Here is a 25,108-nt window from a genome sequence, read left to right as displayed (position 1 = left end):
GGCAGCCCATTTCATCATATTCTCACCATTAATACAACCTTTTTTTTTAAAGTCAGATAGAAAAATTAACTGTCCCATTTTATCTGTTTATTTAACTTTTTTTTTTTTGAAAAACATTGAGTTTATTTAGATAAACATTTGACCAAGCCCTAGTTTATCCAGTGAACTTGAGTAAGTTCTATGAACTAGACATTTTATGGGCAAGTAAGTGGCAGAAAAAATAAAAAAAAAATTCATTTAACTTTTTATTAAGAAAATTTTCAAGTGGAAGAGTTGAAAGAACAGTATGCCTCTGTCATCACTGCCTAGATTCAACAATTGTTAATGCTGCTGTTATGAAGATAATTCACTACCAAAAGCTGAGCATGCATCTCCTCTAAATAGCATTCTTTTACATAACCACAGTATCATTATTCTACCTAAGAAAATTGTTAATTCCTTAGTATCTAATATTCATATTTTCCATATCTCCCTAGTTACTTAAAAAAATGTCTTTTATAGTTTTTTGGATTTTTTTTTGAAGAATCCACTTAAGGTTTTACACATTGCATATGAATGTAGTATTTTTGCTTGTTTGTTTGGGGTTTTTTTTTTGGCTTGCGGGATCTTGGTTCCTGGACCAGGGATTGAACCCTGGTAATGGCAGTGAAAGCACTGAGTCCTAGCCAGGGGATTCCCTGAATGTAGTTTTTAGTCTTTTAAAATTTATGATGGTTCTCCTGCACACACCTCCATTTTTAATCCTGGAGATTTCCTCATGGTGATGCTTTAACTTGTATTTTTTATAAACTGGGAGTTTAGGTATAAAGGTTTGACTGGATTAGCAGGTTAAACATTTTTGGCAAGACTCCAAGTGTAATGTCGGTACTTCATATTGAATCATGTTAATACATGTGTAATATCAGGTTTTCGCACTGTTCGTGATGTCAGGTCACTTGTGTAATCACTTGATTAAGGTGGGAGCCACAAGATCTCTTCGTGAAGGTATATTTTATTCCTTTTGCAGTTCGCAAGTAAACTGAAGTTAATGCTTTGGTCCTTTGCAAATATCTTACTCTTTAGTATCCTTTCACCTGATAAGGATCATCATCCATTGATTTTCCTAATTGTCAACTTTATATTTACCTAGCTAGAATTCTTCGAGAAAGAAGAGCTTTCCATCATTAACTGGGATGAAAATTACTTATTATCAGAGTATAGCTTTGGTGTAATAGTCACCTCCTATGGCAACAAATGATTTTCCTCTTTCTCTTTTTTTAAAATATTTTAATTTATTATTTTTGGCTGCATTGGGTCTTCGTTGCTGCATGTGGGCTTTCTCTCGTGGCGAACGGCGCTTCTCGTTGCGGTGGCTTCTCGTGTTGCGGAGCACGGGATCTAGGCATGCGGGCTTCAGTAGTTGCAGCACGAGGGCTTCAGTAGTTGTGGGCTCTAGAGTGCAGGCTCAGTAGTTGTGGCGCACAGGCGTAATTGCTCCGCGGCATGTGGGATCTTCCCGGACCAGGGATTGAACCCGTGTCCCCTGCACTGGCAGGCGGATTCTTAACCACTTCGCCACCAGAGAAGTCCCATTTTCTCTTTTTTTAATCAGTGTGTGGATGTCTTAGCCCGTGCTGCCACAGCAAAATACCATAGACTGGGTGGCATAAACCACAGAAATTCATTTTCTCACAGTTCTGGAGGCAGGGGACTTCAAGTCATAGCTGTGAAAGTAATTTGAGATTGGTCTCTGTTTGAAATTCTTGTGGTTAAAATACGTTTATGCAAAATAAATTTGTCTATGTTTGATTTTATAGAAAAGTTTGTGTTTAGGTGGAAGGATTACTGTAAGTAGTAGCAGTGATGGCAAATATTCTTACCCCTTTTTTTTAAGGAAAACATAGTTTTGCCTCAAGTTTAGATATATATCCTTTGTCACTTTAACATCTGTATTTGTCAAATTAAGGCATTTCCAAATACCTTTTTGATAAAAATTTTCATGGAATTGTATTCTTGAATTTTTGGAATTAACCCCTCTTGGTCATAGATGAATAGTACTTAAATTTGTTATGGTATGTTAACCAAGATTTTGTTGAGAATTGTGTAACTTTTTAGTGAGACTAGCCTGTGTTTGTTCAGAATTGTGCTGGCTGAGTTTGGGGGATCAAAGCCATTGTTTGTCCTATAAAATGTGTTTGTAATCATTCTGTCCCTTTCATTGTTTTGAAACAGTGTGGGATCATTTTTTGTGAAGTGGAATGTATGTTTGAGAACCAGGTGGCTTTTTAGAGAGTGGTTGCTAAATTTTTGTCAGTTTAGGTATTTTAAAAAAAATCTCTTGGGACTTCCCTGGCGGTCCAGTGGTTAAGACTTCGCATTCCAATGCAGGGGGGTGCGGGTTCAGTCCCTGGTCGGGGGAGGTGAGATCCCACATGCCTTGTGGCCAAAAAACCAAAACATAAAACAGAAGCAGTATTATAACAAATTCAATAAAAATGGTCCACATCAAAAAAAAAATCTCTTATTTAAGATATTACATTTCACTTATTATTTATGATCTGTTTTTAATGTGTAGTAAACACAGGATATGGTTTATCTCTTTTTTTTTTGGTTTAGCTCATTTTTTAAAGGTTTTTAAAAAAATTATTTATTATTTATTTCTACTTTTTTTTTTTTTTTGGGCTGCATCCAGTCTTTGTTGTGGCGTTCGTTACGGCACTTGGGCTTCTCTCTAGTTGTGGCACACAGGCTCCAGGGCGTGCGGATGCAGTAGTTGTGGTACATGGGTTTCTCCACGACACGTGGAATCTTAGTTCCCCAACTAGGGATCAAACCCACGTCCCCTGCATTGGAAGGTGGATTCTTTACCACTGGACTACAAGGGAAGTCTCGGTTTATCTCGTTTTTTAGTTTCCTTTCTCTTTCTTCCCTTTAGTTTACTTATTCTGTATTTTATCAGTTGAGCCCATGACTTTTTGGTTTTATTTATTTTATTTCATTGAGTCACTAGTTCCATTGTTTTTCTTCCTTTTTGTTTGGTTCAGTTCTTTAGTTTTTGTTTTTGTTTTTTTTTCCTTTTTGCTGTCAGTACTTTGAACCCTTTAAAATTCCTTCTTAAATTTTCTTAGGTGACATAGGAGTTTGGAAAGTTAAAAGAAAAGTTGTTTTAAATTACTTAAGAGTACAGAGTCTCATTGTTAAAATTTTTCAATTACAGAAATATACAGAGTAAAAGTTTTCGTTACCCATCCACCCTTTCCTTCCTTCCCTCAATCCTAATCCTCTCTTTCAGAAGGAAACTTTAACAACTTTTTCTATGCATCTACATATTCAGAAAACATAGGAACTTGTAGTTTGTTGACTGAAAAAAAAATACACAACGTAGAAGTTGAGAATTATGTTTTATTTGGCGGGTTTTCCAAGGACTTAAGCATGGAAGATAGCCTCTCAGATTGCTCTGAGGAACTGGTCCAAAGACATGAGGGAGGAGCCAGGACTTATAGGAGTTTTGCAACAAAAACCAGGTAGTGGGAACATCAAAAGATTACCGTTAATTAAAGAAAACCAGATATCTCAAGGTAATGAATTTAACACTTTTCTATGTATGGGAAGATTCGAGAGTTCGGGCTCATTGAAATCGTTCCTTTGATATGCACCTTAACTATTTAGGGCCTGTATGTATCCTGCTTTTTTCCATCCTGAATCCCCTTAGGGTACACCGTCAGGACTGGGTGCAGTGGTTGAATGCTAGATGGCTGCAACATCCTTTGTTTACGGATACAGCAAGTAGTATTTTTCGTCTACAAGTTTATGAACTTTCATAAATACAAACGAGTACAGACACACTAAAAGTTATTTTAGCTCTGTGTGATGATAGATGTTGTAAAGGAAAGCTTGTGCAGTATCACAAGACTTTTGAACAAAGAGATCTAAGAACAGCCTTCTGACACCTGATTAGTTGGTAAGAGAGTTTTATATAGTCCTTTAGATTTTGACAAGAGAATGCCATTAACTGATTAATAAAAATTTAAAATAAATTTTTATTTTTGATTTTGTAGTGTTTTATTATGATATTTCTGAACAAATTACTTGAGTATTTTTAAATGACTGTGTCCTGACTTAGCTTTAAAAAAAAAAATTACCCTGTGGTATGGACATGTTGAATACATTGCCAGTTTTATTTACCAATTTGTGTTCCCCTAGGAGATGCTCAGTTATTTTGTGAAAATGTGTATATTTGATGAAGTTTCTTTTTTTTCCCCACTTTTAAAATTATCTTAGTGTACCTGCAAGGAAATGTTGAGGTCTATAATTAAAATTATATTTATTTACTTTTTGTATTTCTGCTTGTTTTTTTGATGTTAGTCAAACAAATATTATAGTATTTTTGATGTGCTTTTTGTTTCTCAGTGCTTTTTAGAAGATAGATCAGTTCTTGCTGTTCTCCTCAGACTTGTTGAGTCTTTGTCCATTTTTGTCTTTTAGACTTAAGTATTTATTCCTACTTGTAGGGAATGATTACTGGATTTTGATTTTAATATATATGGTGACACATTTGAAGAGTTCAACAACGTGTAAATTTATTGTTGGAATTGGTAACTTTGTGCTTCCATTTTATGTTTATCTTCATTTTTATTTGCATAAACTATTTAACAAACAACTTTCAACTTTAACAGAAAGCCTTTCATTTCCATGAACTAATTAAATTTCTAGTTATTTAGATATATTAATATTATTTAACAGTTAATATTTTAATATTTTTGTCTCTCAAACTTTTTATTTTAAGCCTCTGTTGTGTCTGTGGATATGGTAATTGATTGACAGATAATTTTGGATCTTCCAGATCTAGGAAATGCTTTAGTGGCCCAAGGATAATTTTCTTCTTGCCTTTTCTTTATTCGGGAATTTTAAAGCATATCTATGTTATCTTGTCTCTATAGCTTCACATATAAATGTCTTTCATATTCTCAGCGTGTATTAATATCTTTAAAAATATTTTCTTACACAGAAGTACCATTTTTACATCTAACAGATAAACCGAAACATCTCGATATCATGTAATAAAGTCCATATTCAGATTTCTCCAGTTGTCTCAGAAACATGCAAAGGCTGTTTTTCATTTTTACAATCTTGTTAGTTTTTATTTTGCAAATTTGTGTAGTTGGTAATCGTAGAATAAATATTTTCTGTTCTATTTTTTTCTTTACATATCATGAACACTTTTGAATGTTTAGTACTCATTTTTTTAACTTGAAGACTTACAAAAAAAAATAGCTGTCAGGTTCACAGCAAAATTGAGAGGAATGTACAGAGATTTCCTGTATACCTCCTGCCCCCACACATGCATAGCCTCCCCCATTATCAACATCCCCCACCAACATATATATCTTTTACAGTGGTTGAATCTACATTGATACCTCATAATCACCCAAAGTCCATAGTTTACCTTAGGGTTCACTGTTGGTGTTATTTATTCTGTGAGTTTGGTTTGGACAAATGTATAATGACGTGTATTTATCATTATAGTATTGTACAGAGTATTTTTACTGCCCTAAAAATCCTCTGTGCTCTGCCTGTTCATCCTTCCCTCTCTCAAAACACTGACAACCACTGATTTTTTAACTGTCTCCATAGTTTTGCTTTTCCAGAATGTTATAGAGTTGAGATTGTGTAATATATAGCCTTTTCAGATTTGCTTGTTTCACTTAATATGTATTTAAGTTTTCTCCATAGCTCTTCATGGCTTGATAACTATTTTTATTGCTATATAATATTTCATTGGATGTAATAGCTTGTTTATCCATTCTCCTCTTAAAGGACATCTTGTTGGCTTCCACGTTTTGGCATCATGAATAAAGCTGCTATAAACATCTGTGTGCAGGTTTTTGTGGGGACGTAAGTTTTCACATCCCTTTAGTAATTACCAAGGAGTGTGATTGCTGGATCATATGGTAAGAGTATGTTTAGTTTTTTAAGAAACTGCCAAACTGTCTTCCACAGTGGCTGTATAATTTTGTATTCCCACTAGTAATGAATGAGAGTGCCTGTTGCTCCACAACCTTGTCAGCATTTGCTCTTGTCAGTGTGCTGGATTTGTGCCATTCTAATATGTGTGTAGCGGTATCTCACTTTAATTTGCATTTCCCCATGACTTGACTGGAGTGTCTTTTCATATGCTTATTTGTCATCTGTGTGTCTACTTTGGTGAGGTGTCTGTTTCGGTCTTTGGCCTTTTTTTTTTTTTTTAATTTATTTATTTATTTTGGCTGTGTTGGGTCTTTGTTGCTGCGCGCAGGCTTTTCTCTAGTTGCGGCGAGCAGGGGCTACTTTTCGTTCAGGTGCGCGGGCTTCTCATTGTGGTGGCTTCTCTTGTTGTGGAGCATGGGCTCTAGGTGTGTGGGTTTCAGTAGTTGTGGCTTGAGGGCTCTACAGCGCAGGCTCAGTAGTTGTGGCGCACGGGCATAGTTGCTCCGTGGCATGTGGGATCTTCCCGGACCAGGGCTCGAACCCGTGTCCCCTGCATTGGCAGGCGGATTCTTAACCACTGCACCACCAGGGAAATCCCCACTACAACTTTCTTTGGATTAGTATATTCTTCTCCATCCCTTTACTTTTTTTTTCAAAATTGTGATGTTGTAAAATACGCATAAAAGTCACCATCTTAACCATTCATGTTGCCGTGAATCCACCATCTTGCAAAACTGAAAGTCTATACCCAGTGAACAATAACTCCCTTTTCCCTCTACCCCCACCTCCTGGTAACTACCGTTTTACTTTCTGACTCTATAAGTAGAATCATAAAGTATCTTTTTGTGACTGACTTATTTCACTTAGCATAGTGTCCTCAAGGTGCATCCATGTTGTAACATGTCAGATTTCCTTCCTTTTTAAGGCTGAATAATCCATTGTATATATACACCACATTTTGTTTATTTATTCATTTGCCAATAGGCACTTGGGTTCTTCCACCTTTTGGCTTTTTTGAATAATGCCATCATGAACATGAGTGTGCAGATTATCTTATTTGAGACCCTGCTGCAGTTCTTTTGAGTATGTACCCAGAAGTGGAATTGCTGAATCACATGGTTATTCTATTTGCAGTTTTTTGATGAACCATACTGTTTTCCATTGTGGCCACACCATTTTATATTCCCACCAGTAGTGCACAGAGTTCCCCGTTTCTTCACATCCTTGCCAACACTTGTTATTTCCAGTTTTTTTGATAGTGGCCATCTCAATGGATGTGAGGTGGTATCTCATTGTGGTTTTGATTTGCATTTTCCTAATGATAGTTACATAGTGATATTGAGCATCTTTTTATGCACTTGATGGCCATTTGTATATCTTGTAGAGAAATGTCTATTCAAGTACTTTGCCATTAAAAATTTTTTTAATGGTTTCCCTGTTATTTATTTTTTAAAATATTCATTCATTCATTCATTCATTCATTATGTATTTATTTATTGGCTGCATCGGGTCTTAGTTCGGGTGCACGGGCTCTTCGTTGTGGTCTTAGTTGCAGCTTTTCTCTAGTTGTGGCGCGTGGGCTCCAGTGCGCATAGGCTCTGTAGTTGCGACAGGTAGGCTGTCTAGTTGTGGCATGCAGGCTTAATTGCCCCGCAGCATGTGGGATCTTAGTTCCTTGACCAGGGATCGAACTGGTGTCCCCTGAATTGCAAGACAGATTCTTAACCAGTGGACCACCAGGGACATCCCACTTTGCCATTTTTAAATTAGGTTGTTTGCTTTTTGTTGTTGAGTTTAAGAGCTCTATATATTTTGGATATTAACCACTTGTCATTTGTATGATTTGCAGATATTTTCTCCTATTCCATAGGTTGCCTTTTCACTCTGTTGATTGTATGCTTTGATACACAGAAGTTTTTCATTTTGATGTAGTCCGTTTTATTTTTACTTTTGTTGCCTGTGTTTTTGGTGTTGTATTTAAAGTGGGATTTTTATAGACAACATAAAGTTGAATCTTTTTTTTATCTACTTCAGCAGTATATTTTAATTATTTAGACCATTGACATGTAAGATCATAATTGATAGTTGGATTAATGCCTACCATATTTTTAAAATGGTTTTCTGTTTATTGCCCTTGTTCTTTCTTTTGTCTAACACTCTTTTCTGCCTTATCTTGTTTTTAATTGATCATTTTATATGATTCTAGTTTTTTCTTCTTTTAGTGTAGCAGTTGTGCTTTTAAAAAAAAAAAACAGCTTTACCCTTGAATTGCCATACACACTTACTTAAAAGTGCTCTTCCAGGAATTCCCTGGTGGTCCAGTGGTTAGGACTCTGCACTTCCACTGACGGGGGGCCTGGGTTCGATCCCTGGTTGGGGAACTAAGATCTTGCAAGCTGTGTAGCCCAGCCAAAAAAAAAAAATGCTCTTCCAGATAACACTACATTACTTCATGGGTAGTGCATATTTTATTTCATCTTCATTTATTCCTTCCCTAATGCTGTTCCTTTCTTTAAATACATTCAAAGTATCTGATCGATATCATTATCCTTCTTTCTAAAGAATTTCTTTTAACATTTCTTGCAAGGCAGGTCTGCTGGCAACAGATTCCCTTAATTTTTGTTTACCTGAAAAGTCTTTATTGTTGATTTCTGAGGGATAATTCCATTGGATATAGAAATCTAGGTTGGTGGGGCTTTTTCTTTTAACATTTTAAATGTATCACTCTATTCTCTTCTAGCTTCCATGAATCCGAAGAGAAGTCTAATGTAACTCTTATCATTGCTCCTGTGTAGGCAAGGTGTTTTTTTTCCTCTGGCTTCTTTCAAGATGTTTTCTTTGTTCTGATTTTCTTCAGTTTGAATATGGTATACTTAGGTATAGATTTTGGTTTGAACTCTGAGCTTCCTGGATCTGTGATTTGGTATCTATCATTAATTTAGGGAAATTCTTATTTATTGCTTCAAATATTTCTTGTTTTCTTCTCCTTCTGGTATTCCCATTACTCATATGTTACACCTTTTGGATATTCTGTTGTCTTTTTCATGTGTTTTTCCTTTGCATTTCAGTTTTGGAAGTTTCTATTGACATTTCTTCTAGCTCACTGATTCTTTCTCCACATTTATATACTAATGAGTCCATCAAAAGCATTTTTTTTTCTGTTACAATCTTTTTGATTTCTAGCATTTCCTTCTGATTCTTTCTTAGAGATTCCATCTCTCTGCTTACATTACCCATGTGTTTTGGATGTTGTCAACGCTTTCTGTTACAGCACTTAGCATATTAGTCATAGTTTTAAATTTCCAGTCTAATTCCAACATTTCTGCCATATCTGAGTCTCGTTCTGATGCTTACTCTGCCTCTTTAAACTGTGTTTTTTGTCTTTTAGTATGCCTTGTAATTTTTTTCTTGAAAGCCAGGCATGATGTACTAGAAAAGGAACTATATAAGTAGGTCTTTAGTGTTAGCTTTTATGTTTATCTGGCTAGGGTTTAGGCTGTGTTTACTATTTGCAGTAGCTATAGGTGTCAGGCTAGAGGGGGCTGGAGGGTATTGCCTCTCTCTCAGGTTGGTTAGATCTGTTAAAACCCCAGTTGATGTTATGCTCCGGTGAAATAGTTTCGCTTGTGGGCAGGCCTTGTTAAGAAGAATCAAATACTCTGGGCTTATTTCTAAATAAGAGAAATGGCTACTTTCTCCCTTCCCTTGCCAGAAGCATGAGGGGATTTTTCTCTGATCTTCACTGTGAAAACCTTGTAGGAATCCTGGAGGTAAAAATTCACAAAGCAGTAGGGCCCCCTGGGAGTTTTTCACTCTCAAATTTATCCCAACTGTGCCTCCAGCAATGTCAATTACAATTTAGGTTTTCATACTCTGGTAGTGGTTCAAGCAGAGAAGCTTGTGAGCTTTTGTTCTGGTTTGATTCTCTTTTTCTGCCCGTTTGTCTCTCCAGTTTTGGGGGCTGTGGTTGACCCTGTGACTTCAAGTCTGATGGATCTAAGAAGAATAGTTGATTATCAGTTTGGGCAGTCATTTATTCTTCTCATTTTGGATTTCACCCATTCTACCACATTCCATCTTCTTCATTACATTATCTGCTATCCTTATTTTTAACGTCTAACTCTACCATAGCTGTGTCATGAGCGTTTAAACATACTTTTTAATGGCTATGTTATAAAGAAAACCCACCTTCTGCCCTCTTTCTTCATCCAAACTACTGCTTTGTTTCTCACTTCCCCCTTTATAGCCAACATTTGGAGGAGGTCTCTCTAATCATGCTCTCCATTTCCTCACCTTTCATGACTATCCAGTTAATAGTGGGTCCTTTTATCTTTTCACTTTGCAAAGACCTCCCTGCTGCTCAGCCTTTTTAAAGTGTTTCAGAACAAAAGTTATATGTGTATGTGTTTAAAATAATTTTCAAATAGCACCATGGTGTCCCATTTACCTCAGATCCGTAGTTTTTCGTTTTCCTACTTTCATGGATCCACCATTGCCAGTTTCTTGTGTGTGTTTTTGGAAGTTTGTGTATGTGCACATTCAGGGCTTTCACTGTGAAGAAGATAATTTTTGCTTATTTTTTCTTTGTGCAGTCTTAATAGTAATATATGTAAAGTCTAAAGTCTCTTTGAGTTAAGTGTAAAATAAAAATTCTAAATGGTAAATATTGTGTCATAGTGTAAATGGTGGTGTGTATTTCTTACTGGGCAGACGCTGGGGCATCCTATAATTGATGGTATCTTAAGAGTCGGTGAAATAGAATGTATATGCCTTGGCTCCTGCATCGTCTTTGGAACCAGGCTTTGCTGATTATTAGCTGTGTGTGATCTCTTTTTGTCTTAGTTTCCTTATTGGTAAACACATAAAATTGTTGTGAGGGTTAAGTGAATTATTACATGCAAGTCAGTTAGGATACATCTTATATGGTGTATTAGTTATTATTATTAATTAATCTCTCAGCAACATTAACTACTCTTCTTTTTCTTTTATGAATTTATTTACTTTTGGCTGCGTTGGGTCTTCGTTGCTGCGTGCGGGCTTTCTCAAGTTGTGGTGAGCAGGGGCTGCTCTTCGTTGCGATGCGTGGGCTTCTCATTGGCGGTGGCTTCTCTTGTTGCGGAGCACGGGCTCTAGGCGTGCGGGCTTAGTTGCTCTGTGGCATGTGGGATCTTCCCGGATCAGGGCTCGAACCCGTGTCCCCTGCACTGGCAGGCGGATTCTTAACCACTGCACCATCAGGGAAACCCTAACTACTCTTCTTTTTGAAACATTTTTCTTTCTTTGGTGCCAGAGATAACAGACTATCCTGGATTTTCCTCTTGCTCACCATATCTTCAGCCCAGCTCACTCCTGAACTCTAGACCTGAGTTTTCAACTGTCTACTTGGCCTTTTGGAGTTTCATAAATATCTTTTTTCAACATGTCCAAAGCTGAATTTTTGATTTTCCCTCTTCCCCAAACTCTGACCCCTCAATTTCCCGTTTTCTTATCTTAGTTATTGTTTTACCATCGACCCAGTGGAAAATCAAAACCATAAGAGTGATCCTTGTTCCCTCCTTAAGATCATACAGTTTTAGTATGTAATAACTAAGTGCTATAAATTTTATCTCCTACTTGTCTTAATTCATCTGCTTCTCTTCATCTCATTGTACTTTCTAATCACTGGATTCCTAACCTTCTTCTCTGTATCTGCTTTAATCTCCCTCCAGGCATTTCCCTCCCACTGCAGCCAGGATGTTTTAAAAGACCCAAATCTGTTTGTCTTGTCACAACTTTTTTTCTTATTGTTCTTCATGACCCTGCATAATCTGGCTCCTGCCTACTTTCCCTCCCTCATTTCTGCTCTTTTATTCTGTGTATTCTAGTCACATTGGTGGCTTTTCAATTTCTAAACATGCCAAGTCCTTCCTTGCCTCTACTTTGCACAGGATGAACTTTCTGCCTGAAATGCTGTCATTGCCTAAGTTAAATCTTTTAAAGGTGATTTCCTGAGGGAATCCTCTTCTTATCATGACTCATGGTATCCTATCCTTCATTTTAAAATTATATAATTTGTTGTTTAATACCTTAGAATGAAAATTCTATTTATGGGGATAAGGTAGGTTAGAGAACATTTCTGGTTGATGATTTTACCACCAGTACCTATTTGCCTTGCAAATGGTGGGTACTTAATAAATATTCATGGAATTAGTAGGTTCAGAACAGTAATTATTCTGTACTCTAGATTGTGAGAAGTGTGATGACAAAAGTCCAGAAAGTAAAATTTTAATGGCACACTGTTGATGTAATTGGAGAGGCTATTATTTCCTGGTTCTTTGGAGCCACACTGTCCAGTACTGTACCCACTAGCTATGTGTGATGTTTTTTTTTTCCTTCAAGTTTTAAAAAAATTACTCTTTTTAAAGGTGTATAAGTCAGTGGTTATTAGTATATTAACAAGGTTGTGCAGTTATTACAAGTATCTAATTCCAGAACATTCTCGTCACCCCCCAAAGAATCCCTGTACCTATTAACAGATCCTTCCTATTTTCCCCTCCTCCCTGAGAAACCGATATTTTACTTTCTGTTTCTGTGGATCTGCCTATCACATGTGGCTTTAGAACACTTGAAATGTGGCCATTCCAAATTGAAAGGTGCTGTAATTGTAAGTTAGACACTGGATCTTGAAGACTTAGTATTATAAAATGTGAAGTATCTCAGAAATTTTAATTTTGATTACATGTTAAAATGATAATTTTTAATATATTGGAGATAAATATTAAAATTTCTTCTGTTTCCTTTTACTCTTTTTAATGTGAATGCTAGAAAAATTTAAAAATACATTTGTAGAACACTCCCTCACACCATACACAAAAGTGAACTCAAAATGGCTTAAAGACTTAAAATATAAGACATGACACCATAAAACTCCTAGAAGAAAACATAGGCAAAACGTTCTCTGGCATAAATTGTACCAGTGTTTTCCTAGGTCAGTCTCCCAAGGCAATAGAATTAAAAGCAAAAATAAACAAATGGGACCTAACCAAACTTAAAAGCTTTTGCATAGCAAAGGAAACCATGAACAAAATGAAAAGACAACCTATGGACTGGGAGAAGATATTTGCAAATGTTGTGACCAACAAGGGCTTAATTTCCAAAATATACAAACGGCTCATACAGCTCAATAACAAAAAAACCAAACAACCCAATCAAAAAATGGACAGAAAACCTAAATAAACATTTCTCTAAAGAAAACATACAGATGACCAGTGGGCACGTGAAACAATGCTCAACGTCATTAATTATTAGAGAAGTGCAAATCAAAACTACAATGAAGTATCACCTCACACCAGTCAGAATGGCCATCATTAAAAAATCTACAAATTTTGCCTGCCAATGCAGGGGACACAGGTTCGAGCCCTGGTCTGGGAAGATCCCACATGCCGCGGAGCAACTGGGCCCGTGAGCCACAATTGCTGAGCCTGCGCGTCTGGAGCCTGTGCTCCGCCACAAGAGAGGCCGCAATAGTGAGAGGCCCGCGCACCGCGATGAAGAGTGGCCCCCACTTGCCACAACTAGAGAAAGCCCTCGCACAGAAACGAGGACCCAACACAGCCATAAATGAATAAATGAATAAATAAATAAATAAAGACTTTCTATAAAAAAAAGGATGAAGAATGGCTTATTGTAAAAAAAAAAAAAATCTACAAATTTTAAATGCTGGAGAGGATGTGGAGAAAAGGGAACCCTCCCATGTTATTGGTGGGACTGTAAATTGGTGCAGCTACTATGGAAGACAGTATGGAGGTTCCTTAAAAAACTAGAGCTGCCATATGATCCAGCAATCCCACTTCTGGGCATATATCCAGATAAAACTATAATACAGAAAGATACATGCACCCCAGTGTTCATAGCAGCACTATTTACAATAGCCAATACATGGGAGCAACCTTAATGTTCATCAACAGTTGAATGGATAAAAAAGATGTGTATATACATATACATATACACACACGATGGAATACTAGTCCGCCATATAAAGAATGAAATAATTCCATTTGCAGCAACATGGATGGACCTAGAGATTATACTAAATGAAGTAAGTCAGAGAAAGACAAATATCATATCACTTATATGTGGAACCTAAAGAAATGATACAAATGGGGAATTTCCTGGAGGTCCAGTGGTTAGGACTCAGTGCCTTCACTGAGGTGGCCCGGGTTCAAGCCCTGGTTGGGGAACTAAGATCCCGCAAGTTGCATGCCCCCTCCCAAAAAAAAGATGCAAATGAACTTATTTACAAAATAGAAACAGACTTACATAGAAAATAAACTTATGGTTACAAAAGGGGAAGGGGGTGTGGAAGGGATAAATTGGGAGTTTGGGATTAGCAGATACAAACTGCTATATGTAAAATAGATAGATAACAAGGTCCTACTGTTTAGCACAGGGAACTATATTAAATATCCTGTAATAAACCATAATGGAACAGAATATGAAAAAGAATATATATGGGGGCTTCTGTGGTGGTCTAGTGGCTAAGACTCTGCACTCCCAATGCAGGGGCCCTGGGTTTGATCCCTGGTCAGGGAGCTAGATCACACATGCTGAACTAAAGATCCGGAGTGCTGCAGCTAAGACCCGACGCAGCCAAATAACTAAATAAATATTTTTTTTAAAAAGCATATATAGGGGCTTCCCTGGTGGCGCAGTGGTTGAGAGTCTGCCTGCTAATGCAGGGGACACGGGTTCGAGCCTTGGTCTGGGAGGATCCCACATGCCACGGAGCAACTGGGCCCGTGAGCCACAATTACGGAGCCTGCGTGTCTGGAGCCTGTTCTCCGCAACAAGAGAGACCGCGATAGTGTAGGGCCCACGCACCGCGATGAGGAGGGGCCCCCGCTTGCCGCAACTAGAGAAAGCCCTCGCACAGAAGCGAAGACCCAACACAGCCATAAAATAAATAAATAAATAAATAACTGATTGAAGGACTTTAAAAAAAAAAAAAAAAGCATATATATGTATAACTGAATCATTTTGCTGTATACCAGAAGCTAACACAACATTGTAAATCAACTATATTTCAATTAATAAAATACAATCACTTATGAATAACTGGAAAAAAATAAAGTACATTTGTGGCTTATGTTATATTTCTATTGGATAGCACTGGTCTAGAATTTGTTTTTTAGTAAGGACCACAAATGTGTCCCCATGGCCTCAGTTTCCCATTTTTCTTCCAGTCTCTTAGTTTCCATGTCAGCCCTGCTTTGGAAATGTGAATGTTTCAGGTTTTTAACTGCTTAGGAGGTGGAAATGTTTTTTCTTGAGCCCTAGAATAGTAGGGGAAACATAAGTCATTTATGTTGAATTATGAGAAAGTAATGGCAAGTGTTAAACAAACCTCATTTCCAGCAAATGAGGAAGAATTGAATTTCACATTTATTTACATGATAATAATGAGCAATGTTCCTGAATTTTGGTAGCAGTGATTTGACTAGGAAACAAATTAATAGTTTTTTTAATAGCATATGAGAATTATCTATAACTTTAGGAGTCATTTAGAATTATATTTGCTTATCTGAAATTTGGATTTAAATTATATTTTAGAAAACTTTTTCCAGAATAAATAGAAGAGAGGCTAAAGTGATAAATTATTCCTTTAAAGTATAATATTTGCTTTATGTAGAAGTTTTCTGCTCCAACATCATTATCAAAAGTCAACATATTGAAGTGTTAAAATGGCTACTATACATTCAGCATTTACTATTTGGTAGGCATTAATACTGTATTCATTAAATTCCCCCATGAACTGTATGTGGTAGGTACTATTATAATTCCCAATTGACTGAGGATGAAACTGAGGTATGGAGTGGTTAGTTAACTTGCTCAAGGTCACATAGGTAGTACGTTTTAAACAGGTTAAACAACAGTAGCTTATACTTAGTGCTTTCTCAATAAAATCTATCAATTTTTAGTTTTTCCCAGGAGAATGTAAGCTCCAAGTGGGCAGGGACTTAGTTTTGTCACTTAAGTTGTTTCACTGACAGTTGAGATTGCTTTCTGGCATGTAGTAGATCCCAGGAATTATTTGAAAGAATTTTGTGATGATGATGATGTCAGTTCATCAAGAGACTTGGCCTTGAGAATCTACTAGAATTGCTTTAAATTTTGCACTGTTGCTTATTAGCAGTAATGTTCGTTTATTTACCACTTCAAAATTAACTTCAGCGTTATGTACTGTTTGGCATACTTTATGCATGTTATATCTTAATAAAATATTTAATGAAAAATTGTTTACTAGGAGCTGTAGCTTTTGTTCATCTCTTTTCCTTTTATGTGTTGGAAATGCATTGGAGCCACAAGGAAACGTAAGAAAAATCAAGGCTACCAGAGGTCCCACTGTGTGTTTAGATAAGTTGGGAGAAGAAAGTATAGTAAAGCAACTTTCCAACTGTCCTCAGAAAGAATAGTATAGTGATAAAACAATTCAAGGTTTCATCCAAAAGCCTCAGCCTCCCTGGTTGTTGCAGTCATTAAAATCGAAAAGACACTATTTTATTTATTTTTAGAAATTACAATTTCCATTCTTAGTTTGGAAACAGACCTGTGAAATAAATTTTATAAAATAGGGCTTTGAAATCAAAGGTTTTTGCAATTAATATTGTTAGGAGAATGGTAACTATGCTACTTCTATCCAGGAAATTTTCATTTAATTCTGAGGTGTATTCTCATTTTACAATAATAAAATTGAGAGTTAGATGGTGACTTACCTGAATTAACATCACAAATAAGTGGCAGAACTGGGAATCACCTCACATCTGTCTGACTCCCAAGGCCATGATTTTTTAAAATACTGTCTGTCATTTTGCTGTTTTCCATTTTTTCCCCTTACGGTTCTTGAGTCTTAAAGTGGGATTTTAAGTTATTTTGTGTGGGCAGTGGGGTTGGAGTTTTGGATTGTGGAAATACTGGATGTTTGAATTAAGGTATGGATGTAATAAATGATAATTGTTGCGTGATGGAAAAATTAAGCTGTGAAAAATCTGTCTTTAACTTTCCATTTTCTTTTTATCTTTGGTTATCTGTGGATAAAAACCCTACTCTTGAACATAGAATACTTCTTTATAATGGGATTCATCATGGTGATTGTATTTTCTTGAGTTTTTTAGAAAATTTTTCATACACGAATAGTGTTCTTTCCCTAGAGTGAAAAAAAGACTCACTTTTCTCTGAATTACAATTTTTGGGGAATGAGGACAGAGGTAATATTTGTTTATTAATATTTGTTTACTTAACATTTTACTAATCATACAGTTGGGGGCAATCTAGAAGGCAGCTTTTCTAATTTGTTACTTCTTTCTACCCTTCCCCAAACTTCAGTGTAGTAAGTGTCCTTTAGTATCCTGCCATTTTAGGGTTATTTACTTCTTTTGGGGAAGGGGATATTGTGGGAACCTTATAGAGAACTTTGAAAGCATTCACGATTTGCAAGATTCGGTTACTCTTGTTTCCCTTAGAAATCGTAGGGGAGAAAAATAGATGTCTGTAAGTTACACTTTTGGCTTCTTAAATTGGTCAGTGAACGAACGTCTGGTGCCTGTGATTTTCATTTTAACATTATTCATTCCTGTGCTTACTGGGAAAAGTATTTTACCATTACTAAAATTGTACATTTCATCCTCTTCTGCAAATACCAAGGATGATAATGATTTTTTTAGGGCACAGGAAGAAGTTCCCCATTATGCATATTTATAATTAAATTTAATTTGGGGGTAAAATTATCTTCAGAAAAATATGAAATACTTTAATCCCAAATGTAGAAAAAGTTTATGAAATAAACCAGTACTAGTTAAAATGCATAAAGTAAGTTTTTTAATCCTATGTTCTTATTAAAAGATAAGATAAATTAGGAGTCATGAAATCTTTAAAATTTGGGTTTTAAATTATGTATTTTTTCTGTACTTAACATTCGGTACTAAACTATTTAGTACAGAGAAAGTGAAAATGATGGTATCTTCTCCTGGGGGTGAGGGGAGGAAGTCAAGGACCTTAAAACAATAATTCTTACACTGTTCCATCCAGTAAGCAAGTTTAAGAAGGTGGGTTCAAGCAAAAATTTACTTTTGAAATCTTGTGGGGCTTTCTTTCATAAGAGTACATGTGTCACTTAGGTATGAAGTGTAAAGTACAAAATAAGTAGATGTAGATAAATATAAAAATCCTAACCAAAAAATGAAAGGAAAGCTTTGTATATTAAGGATTTATGTTTTGAAAAATTGAGAAAAGGGGAGGATCATTGTGTTAGGTGAATAGACCAGTAAGATACTGGGGTAGGTTACATAATATAAGCGGAGAGCCCATTTGCAGGCAGGTACTTGTGAGCGTTAAAGTGAATCCCACTGGAGGGTTTCCTGAATCATGATCACTGTTTACTATGAGAATGGATTGTTAAAGATTATTGAGAGATTGAAGTGATAATATTGATATGACAGTACTTTGAGAAGTGTAAAGTACAAAATAAGTAGATGTAGATAAATATAAAAATCTGTTTTGAGAAGTAAGTAATTGCCATTGAAGTAAACTAAGCAGAAAAACAGTTTGAGGAAGGCATTAGAATATTATATTGAGGCATTTAGGCTTTAGGAATTATTGTGGAAAGCGATATTAATTAGACACTTAGAGCTTTCATCATCCTGGCTGATGGTGTAGTATTTCAGTTAACCTAAACATGCAGAAACTTAAGTGAGAGCTTATAGTCTAAATAGTTTTTAATGATCTTGAATTTTCTGTTTGGGCTAGAACCCATGTAGCCCGGGGGTATCGAATTGCAGAGTTCATCTACAGATGAATAGAATTATCACTTTGGACCTAACACACATGAACTCAGCAAATATAAAATAAAGGTGTCTGCTGGTTTTCTCTAAACATTCTGTAAAGTCAACAAGACATTGTACTGTTGTTCAAAGTGGTGTTATGTCATTAAAAACATTGCAGTTAAAATTTGTTAGTATTTTTGTTTTAAATATTCAGATCGGCTAATACGTTCTAGAAAAGCAGACTATTATTTTTGCTAGAGCAGATAAGCTTATGAAAGAGCGTGTTTCAAAAAGTTTTATAGGTAATACTTTAATAAAAATAGGCTTTTTTCTTGCTGATATAACTAACATTTATTTTCTGTTTATTTTTAAGACGAGCAAAAATCAAATTAAAGTAGATCTTGTAGATGAGAATTTTACAGAATTAAGAGGAGAAATAGCAGGACCTCCAGACACACCATATGAAGGCAAGTACTTTTTTCTGTATCAAAATATTGTGCGTATTAGAACTTGTCCGAAACATTAAATCAGAATAATCTCAAGCATTTATAAACTACGTGAAAGGTAACTTCATTTGGCTTAAGGATATATACAGCAGTTTTTAAATAATAAATTTAGATACTTATCTAGACTGATTTTTCTTACTGAATTTTAGCTAATTTTTTTCTTTTCCCAAAGAACCAAGTTACAGATTATATTATGTTAGAATCTAACAGTATAAAACATCTAGCATCTTAAGCCTTTAACTTATATGTACTCTCAGTTACCCTTCATATGGTATCTGTAAACAAACCTTGCCTTAAATTTCTGACTTGTGTTAATTTTTAAAGAAAAGCTTCTCTCCTCTGTTTGTCATTTAGCCATGTAAGTTACTCCTATGTCTTCATACAGGCTGTATTCGAAATATTTAATTTTCTTTATTCAGGAAAGCTTTGAGTGATCGTTTCAAGACATATAGAAAGGAGGCAGTTTTGCTGAACTCTGTTTACAAACTAAGTAGCTACTTTAGACCATGGAATTGGGTGGTAAGATACAGAAAGAAGCTTTATAGCTTTTTATTCCCTCATTAGGCAGATCTTCAGTAGTGAGTGTTACTGTAAATTTGGATTATATAGCATAACCAAGATTCTTGCATATAATAAGCATTCAAATATTTGTTTAATGGAAATCATGTCACGGAATTTGTAGTAGTAGCACTTATTGAGTTCTTACTTGTTAGAGGTTTACGTGTATTTTCTCATTCAATCCTTATAACAAATCTTATGAGGTAAGTACGGTTATCACTGTTTCATAGATGAAGAAACTTAAGCTCAGGAAAGTTAAGTAACTTGGCTAAGACATCTAAGCGGCACAGCTGGGATTTGAGTCCTAATAGCCTTTGACTCCAAAGCCTGTGTTTCTAATCACTTTCTGCTCTTGAATAAATCAGGATTGATTGAATATTGGAAGTGGTGGTTATGTCTCCTTTGAATGTAGTGGTTCTACAGTTCTGTAATGAACAGTTACCCAAAATTTTTCAGAAAAATTCAACGTTCTAGGCTTTCTCTTTTCATTCAAAGTTTTAAACACCCTAGAATGTCTGTAGCACATTCTACCAAATCTTAAATGACAAAATTTTATTTTCTGTTTTATAGTTCATATGAGCCATTTCTAGACTTATTAAATTTTGTATATTGTTTTGTGAGTGCCTCCTGTATGCTAGGTCTCATCTGGATGCTATTGATTTAGTCCTTTTGACAGTTGTTAGATGGAGAAGAGATCTTTAGTTATCATATAAAAATCAAGTTCGTCCTTAACAGCAGATATTGTTTGTAATGATATACAAGCTTCTTCTTGAAGGCATACATTATAAATATTCTTGAATTACTTTTTAGGTTGTTTAGATGTATTTTTGAAAGATAGTAGGGCAGTAGCATTATCACCATGGAGCTCTTCCAATAAATTGATATTTATAAACAAGAGATCTCCTGAACTAGGCAGAATGTTTATTACCTTCTTAGCAACCCTTAATAAAGGTACATGAATTTTTAAAAAATTGGACAATACACACTTATTTGTAGGATGATTAAATTATAACTATACCACATTCATTAGTTAGAAACAAGTTTGGTCATTTTAAAGTGCTTATGTCTGCTGCTGCCACTAAATGAGACATTAATGTTTGATAAGATTAGTTTTAATATGCTTCTTGGGTATATATTTGAAGCAGATTAAATTGTATTCTTTTTATCAAAACTATTGAAGTTGTTCATTTTGTTTAAGAAAAGCACATTCGAGGGCATAAACTTAGGTACTTTTTTTTGAAATACAAACAGGGGTAAAATATTTTGCTAATATTTATCTCAGGACTCTTGCTAAATTTTGAGGGATTTTTTTTTGAGGATTTTTTTGGTTGCTGTTGTTTTATCTCAATAGCCAGGGCAAAAGTTTACGTGTGGAATGTTAAATTGTTAGTAACCATCATTAAGAAATCAGGTAGCTATTTTATGTAGTGTTAAAAATAATCAGATTGAGTTAAAATGACCATATTGTACTTGTTTTCTTCTTTTGCCTTAATGGCTCAGTGGCAAAGGAACAATTTAGTTCTTGAGGCTTTGTACCTAAGAGTTGTTTTAAATTTATGGAATCATTCTCGGTATTTTTTGAAAAATCTCATCCCTTCCCCATTTAAAGATTATAAATGTTTAGCAGTAAAAGCTGTTCTTCAAGAAGTAAATGTTTTATAGTGAAAGCTGTTATGATAATAATAATGTAGTTATCATAAAGCTCCCTTAGTTGTGTTACTCTGATATATATCAAATAATGCTGTGGTTAATGCTGTATTGATTATATATTGAAGTTGTCAAATAGTGCAAGACAGAGCATACTAATAGCATATGGAGTAGAAATAGGATTTGGGGGACTCTAGGGTCCAGCATTATTTATATAGTATTTCAGGGCTCTCACACTGCTCCTAAGAGATTGTTTTGGACACTCAAGAAGGAAAAACTTTATATGAAAGGTTATAGAGACAGTAATTTGGAATTTAATGAAAAAAGTAAGATTCATAGGAAGGAAAAAGAAGAATGTACACATTACTCAGGCTAAATTTATTATACCTATATTTGAAGCTAGCATTTATAACAATATAAACAGTTATCTCTGTATACACAAACATTTCTTGAGGTACTCTTCTCTTACCTGTCTTTTTTTGTTTCTTTTTTTTTGACTTCTTTCCTTTATATTTCACTGCTGCTGTATTCTGTGTGCTTCAGGCATCTAGTTCAACTTGTGCATCAGTCAGTATGGGATTCTTTTAAAAAGAATAAGGAAGAAAAGAATTGGCACCAAAAGGGCTTGAAGAAAGTGGTACCAAGTGAATTGCTCTTTTGTTTTTTTCTTAGATCCACATTCATCTGTTCCTAACAATGGAGGAAGTGGCAGGATATACTGAGAATTGAGTGTACGGAATTTTGAAGTCAGTAGTGTTCCTAGTGCACAATTACTGTTTTTGTTTTATTACTTTTTATTATGGAAAATTTCCGATATATACAGAAGGCAGAAACCTCCAGGCACTCATCAGCCAGCTTTAATAACTATCACTTCATGGCCAGTCTTTGATGTAATTCATCCCTTGATTATTTTGAAACAAATCCCAGGCATAGTTTCATATATAAATATTTCACTAGCACAGTTTTATTTGCTGTATTTTGGAATGATAAATATTCTTTGGTAATGGATCATAAAATCTTAGAATTGGAAGGTTCCATAGAGTTAGGATTCAAATCCAGTCTGCCATCCAGTGCAAGATTCCCCCTTCAGAGTTTCCTGAGAGGCAGTTATCCTCCCCCTTTAATATCCTAGTTATGGGAAGCTAGATAAACTTGAAAAAAAAATACTTATTTAGCTGCTAGTTGCTCAAGATAACTTCAGACCAAAATGGAATGTTGCCTACTGTTTTTATGTTACTGGTTAGAACAGTCTCTTTGTATACCCATTTACAGGAAGAGACTAGGTTTTTGTCTTTATTCCTGCCTCTTGTCTTACTGTTGAATTTTGTTTTTTAAATTTTAACAAGAAGTGTTGTCATTTAATTTAATGTCCCAGATTAAAACTTTGGGACATTTTTGCATTTGAGAGAACCAGCTAGAAGTAGATTTTTCAGTTTTTGGCGTAATCTGTGTATCCTTTTTCTCTGTACCATTTATGCCTTTATACTTCCCTACCTTCTTTCTTTTTTTCTTCTTTTCCTTTTTTATTTCCATTTTTTCCTGTTATTTAGCAACTCTTATCAGTGTGGACTAAAGGAAACAAAAGGAGATGGAACCTGTGCTACGTAATTGTTCCAGTGAAGTCTTTGGCATTGGATCGTCTGTGGATTTAATGTATTCATCCATCTCTCCAGTTATTCACTGATAAACTAATATCAGTTGTTTAAAATGGGTATTCTGTATGCTTTAAATAACCTTTAAATTAAAAACTAGTGCTTTTGTTTATTTCCTTTTTGGGTTTTAGCTTTAAAATGAATCTGTTGTAATTGACTATAAAATAGTATATGTTTTGGAAAGTTCTATCACTATATTTGGCTTTACATATTTGAAGTAAGCAGCATTGTTAACTTTCTATTTTCCCCATTTTTTAGGAGGAAGATATCAACTAGAGATTAAAATACCAGAAACATATCCATTTAATCCCCCTAAGGTATTGTAAGCCTGTTTTTGTGCATGAACTATATTTCATGGCTTGTTTAATTAATATGTACTTTAGTGTTTATTAAAATTACAAATTTTTTAGATGTTTACTGTGTAAATTTAGCATGGACAAGATGTCAGGTAATGACAGATGGTTTGCTTCTGGAATTAGAATGAAAAGTAAGCTTACTCAGAGGCAGCTAGTTATAGCTTTAGACAGGAATAGGATGTGTATCTGACAATCGCTTAAATTCTAGGTCTGGAAAAACTTGTAGTGTTCCCAAATTTAGAGAATCCTTATACAAGTTCTTATTTGCCTCAGAGAAGTATATTTTTTAGGGAAGAGAGTACTCTGAATTTATTCAACAATTATTTGAGTACTTTGTGTGCCAATATAGCAATAAGTAAGACTTACACTGCTGTCCTTGCTTTCATGGAGCTCGTGTTCTAGTAGGGGGAAAAAAATGAACAAATCATTGCAACTGTGATGAATGTTAAAAGAGGAAACAGAATAATCTAGGATTGTGTATAACAAGGGGAACTAACCTAAACTTATTTTTTGACTGAATTGCTTCCTTTATGCCTTTACTTTTGCTATCATCACCATTTTAGTTTAGGCATTCAGCTTTATTACTTCACCTGTTTTGCCTATTATTTAATTACCCTTTCATCTTTGCCATACTATTCATTCTTTGCACTGCTGTTCTATAAATCTTCCTGAAGTGCAGTTTTGATCATGTTTCTTTTCTTTCCTTGTTAATAGTCTGAACTCCTTAGCTGGGCATTTAAAAGCTCCTGTAACCTGACCTTAGTCTTCTTTTCCATCCTAATCTTATGCTGCCCTCACCCACAATATGGGTCTCTTTTTCCAGCCTAGATTATTTGCTGTTTGTAGGTTAATGCTTATTCTTTCACACTTTCCTGTCATTTTCACTTGAACCATTGTCCCTATCATTTAAAATTCTACTTTTCTTTTGAGGTCTAGGTAAAGTATCACTTTCTCCATTACGCTGTGCCTGTCAAAATGTTTCTCCCTCTACTCCCAATAGCATTTTATATAATTTATATAGTACCACCACAGTTACAGTACCAATTAATGTATTGTATTATTTGGGGATATGTAGCTTTCACTAGCTTTTGTGCTCCTGAGGTCAAAGACCATGGCTTAATACACCTTTGTATTTTCTATGGCTCCTGAAAGTAAGCGTCCCTTGAGCGTATGATAGTAGTCACTCAGAAAATGTTCTAGAATTCATTCATTCAGCCTACTGGTTGTCCCCCATTTAAGAATAGACACAGCAGTGGAAGTTCCAGGGTGAAGTTGAGTCACCTACCAGTTTGAGGTGCCTGTTATTCTGTTGTTTATGTGTATCTATTTTCTGATAAGCCTGGTTGATGTTTTTAAATTGTGGTAAAGTATACATAACATAAAATTTACTATTTTAACCATTTTTAAGTGTGCAGTCTAGTGGCACTAAACACATTCACATTGTTTTGCACGTATCACCGCCATCCATTTCCAGAACATTTTCATCTTCCGTACTAAACAATAAGTCCCTGGTATTCCACGCTGGTAACCACTGTTATACTTTTTCTCTATGAATTTTTCCTACCCTAGGTACCTCATTTAAGTGGAATCATAACGATTTTTGTCCTTCTGTACCTGGCTTATTTCACTTAGCATAATATCTTTAA

The 25,108-nt window shown here is 35.3% G+C and overlaps 1 protein-coding gene and 1 pseudogene across 4 annotated transcripts in view; both read left to right on the top strand.

The window, feature by feature from the left end:
- The window catches only part of LOC309661983 (proline-rich protein 11 pseudogene), a 367,415-nt pseudogene that overhangs the window by 180,661 nt on the left and 161,646 nt on the right, over positions 1-25,108 (top strand). The window lies entirely within an intron of this gene.
- The window catches only part of UBE2K (ubiquitin conjugating enzyme E2 K), a 73,314-nt gene that overhangs the window by 18,372 nt on the left and 29,834 nt on the right, over positions 1-25,108 (top strand). Inside the window, exons 2-4 of one of the 3 annotated variants that reach the window (XM_082464312.1) lie at positions 17,133-17,189; positions 19,117-19,210; positions 23,365-23,423. The exons of 1 other annotated variant lie outside the window; for it this stretch is intronic. In XM_082464312.1, the coding sequence (XP_082320438.1) occupies positions 17,133-17,189; positions 19,117-19,210; positions 23,365-23,423 (210 nt within the window). The remainder of the gene's footprint in view (positions 1-17,132; positions 17,190-19,116; positions 19,211-23,364; positions 23,424-25,108) is intronic. One more of the 3 variants, XM_082464313.1, reaches the window with a different exon arrangement.

The sequence above is a fragment of the Balaenoptera physalus genome, assembly GCF_965194825.1.
Source record: "Balaenoptera physalus genome assembly, chromosome: 5".
Lineage (NCBI taxonomy): Eukaryota > Metazoa > Chordata > Mammalia > Artiodactyla > Balaenopteridae > Balaenoptera > Balaenoptera physalus.
The sequence above is the reverse complement of the archived record's forward strand: the minus strand, read 5'-3'. Positions and strand labels throughout refer to the sequence as shown.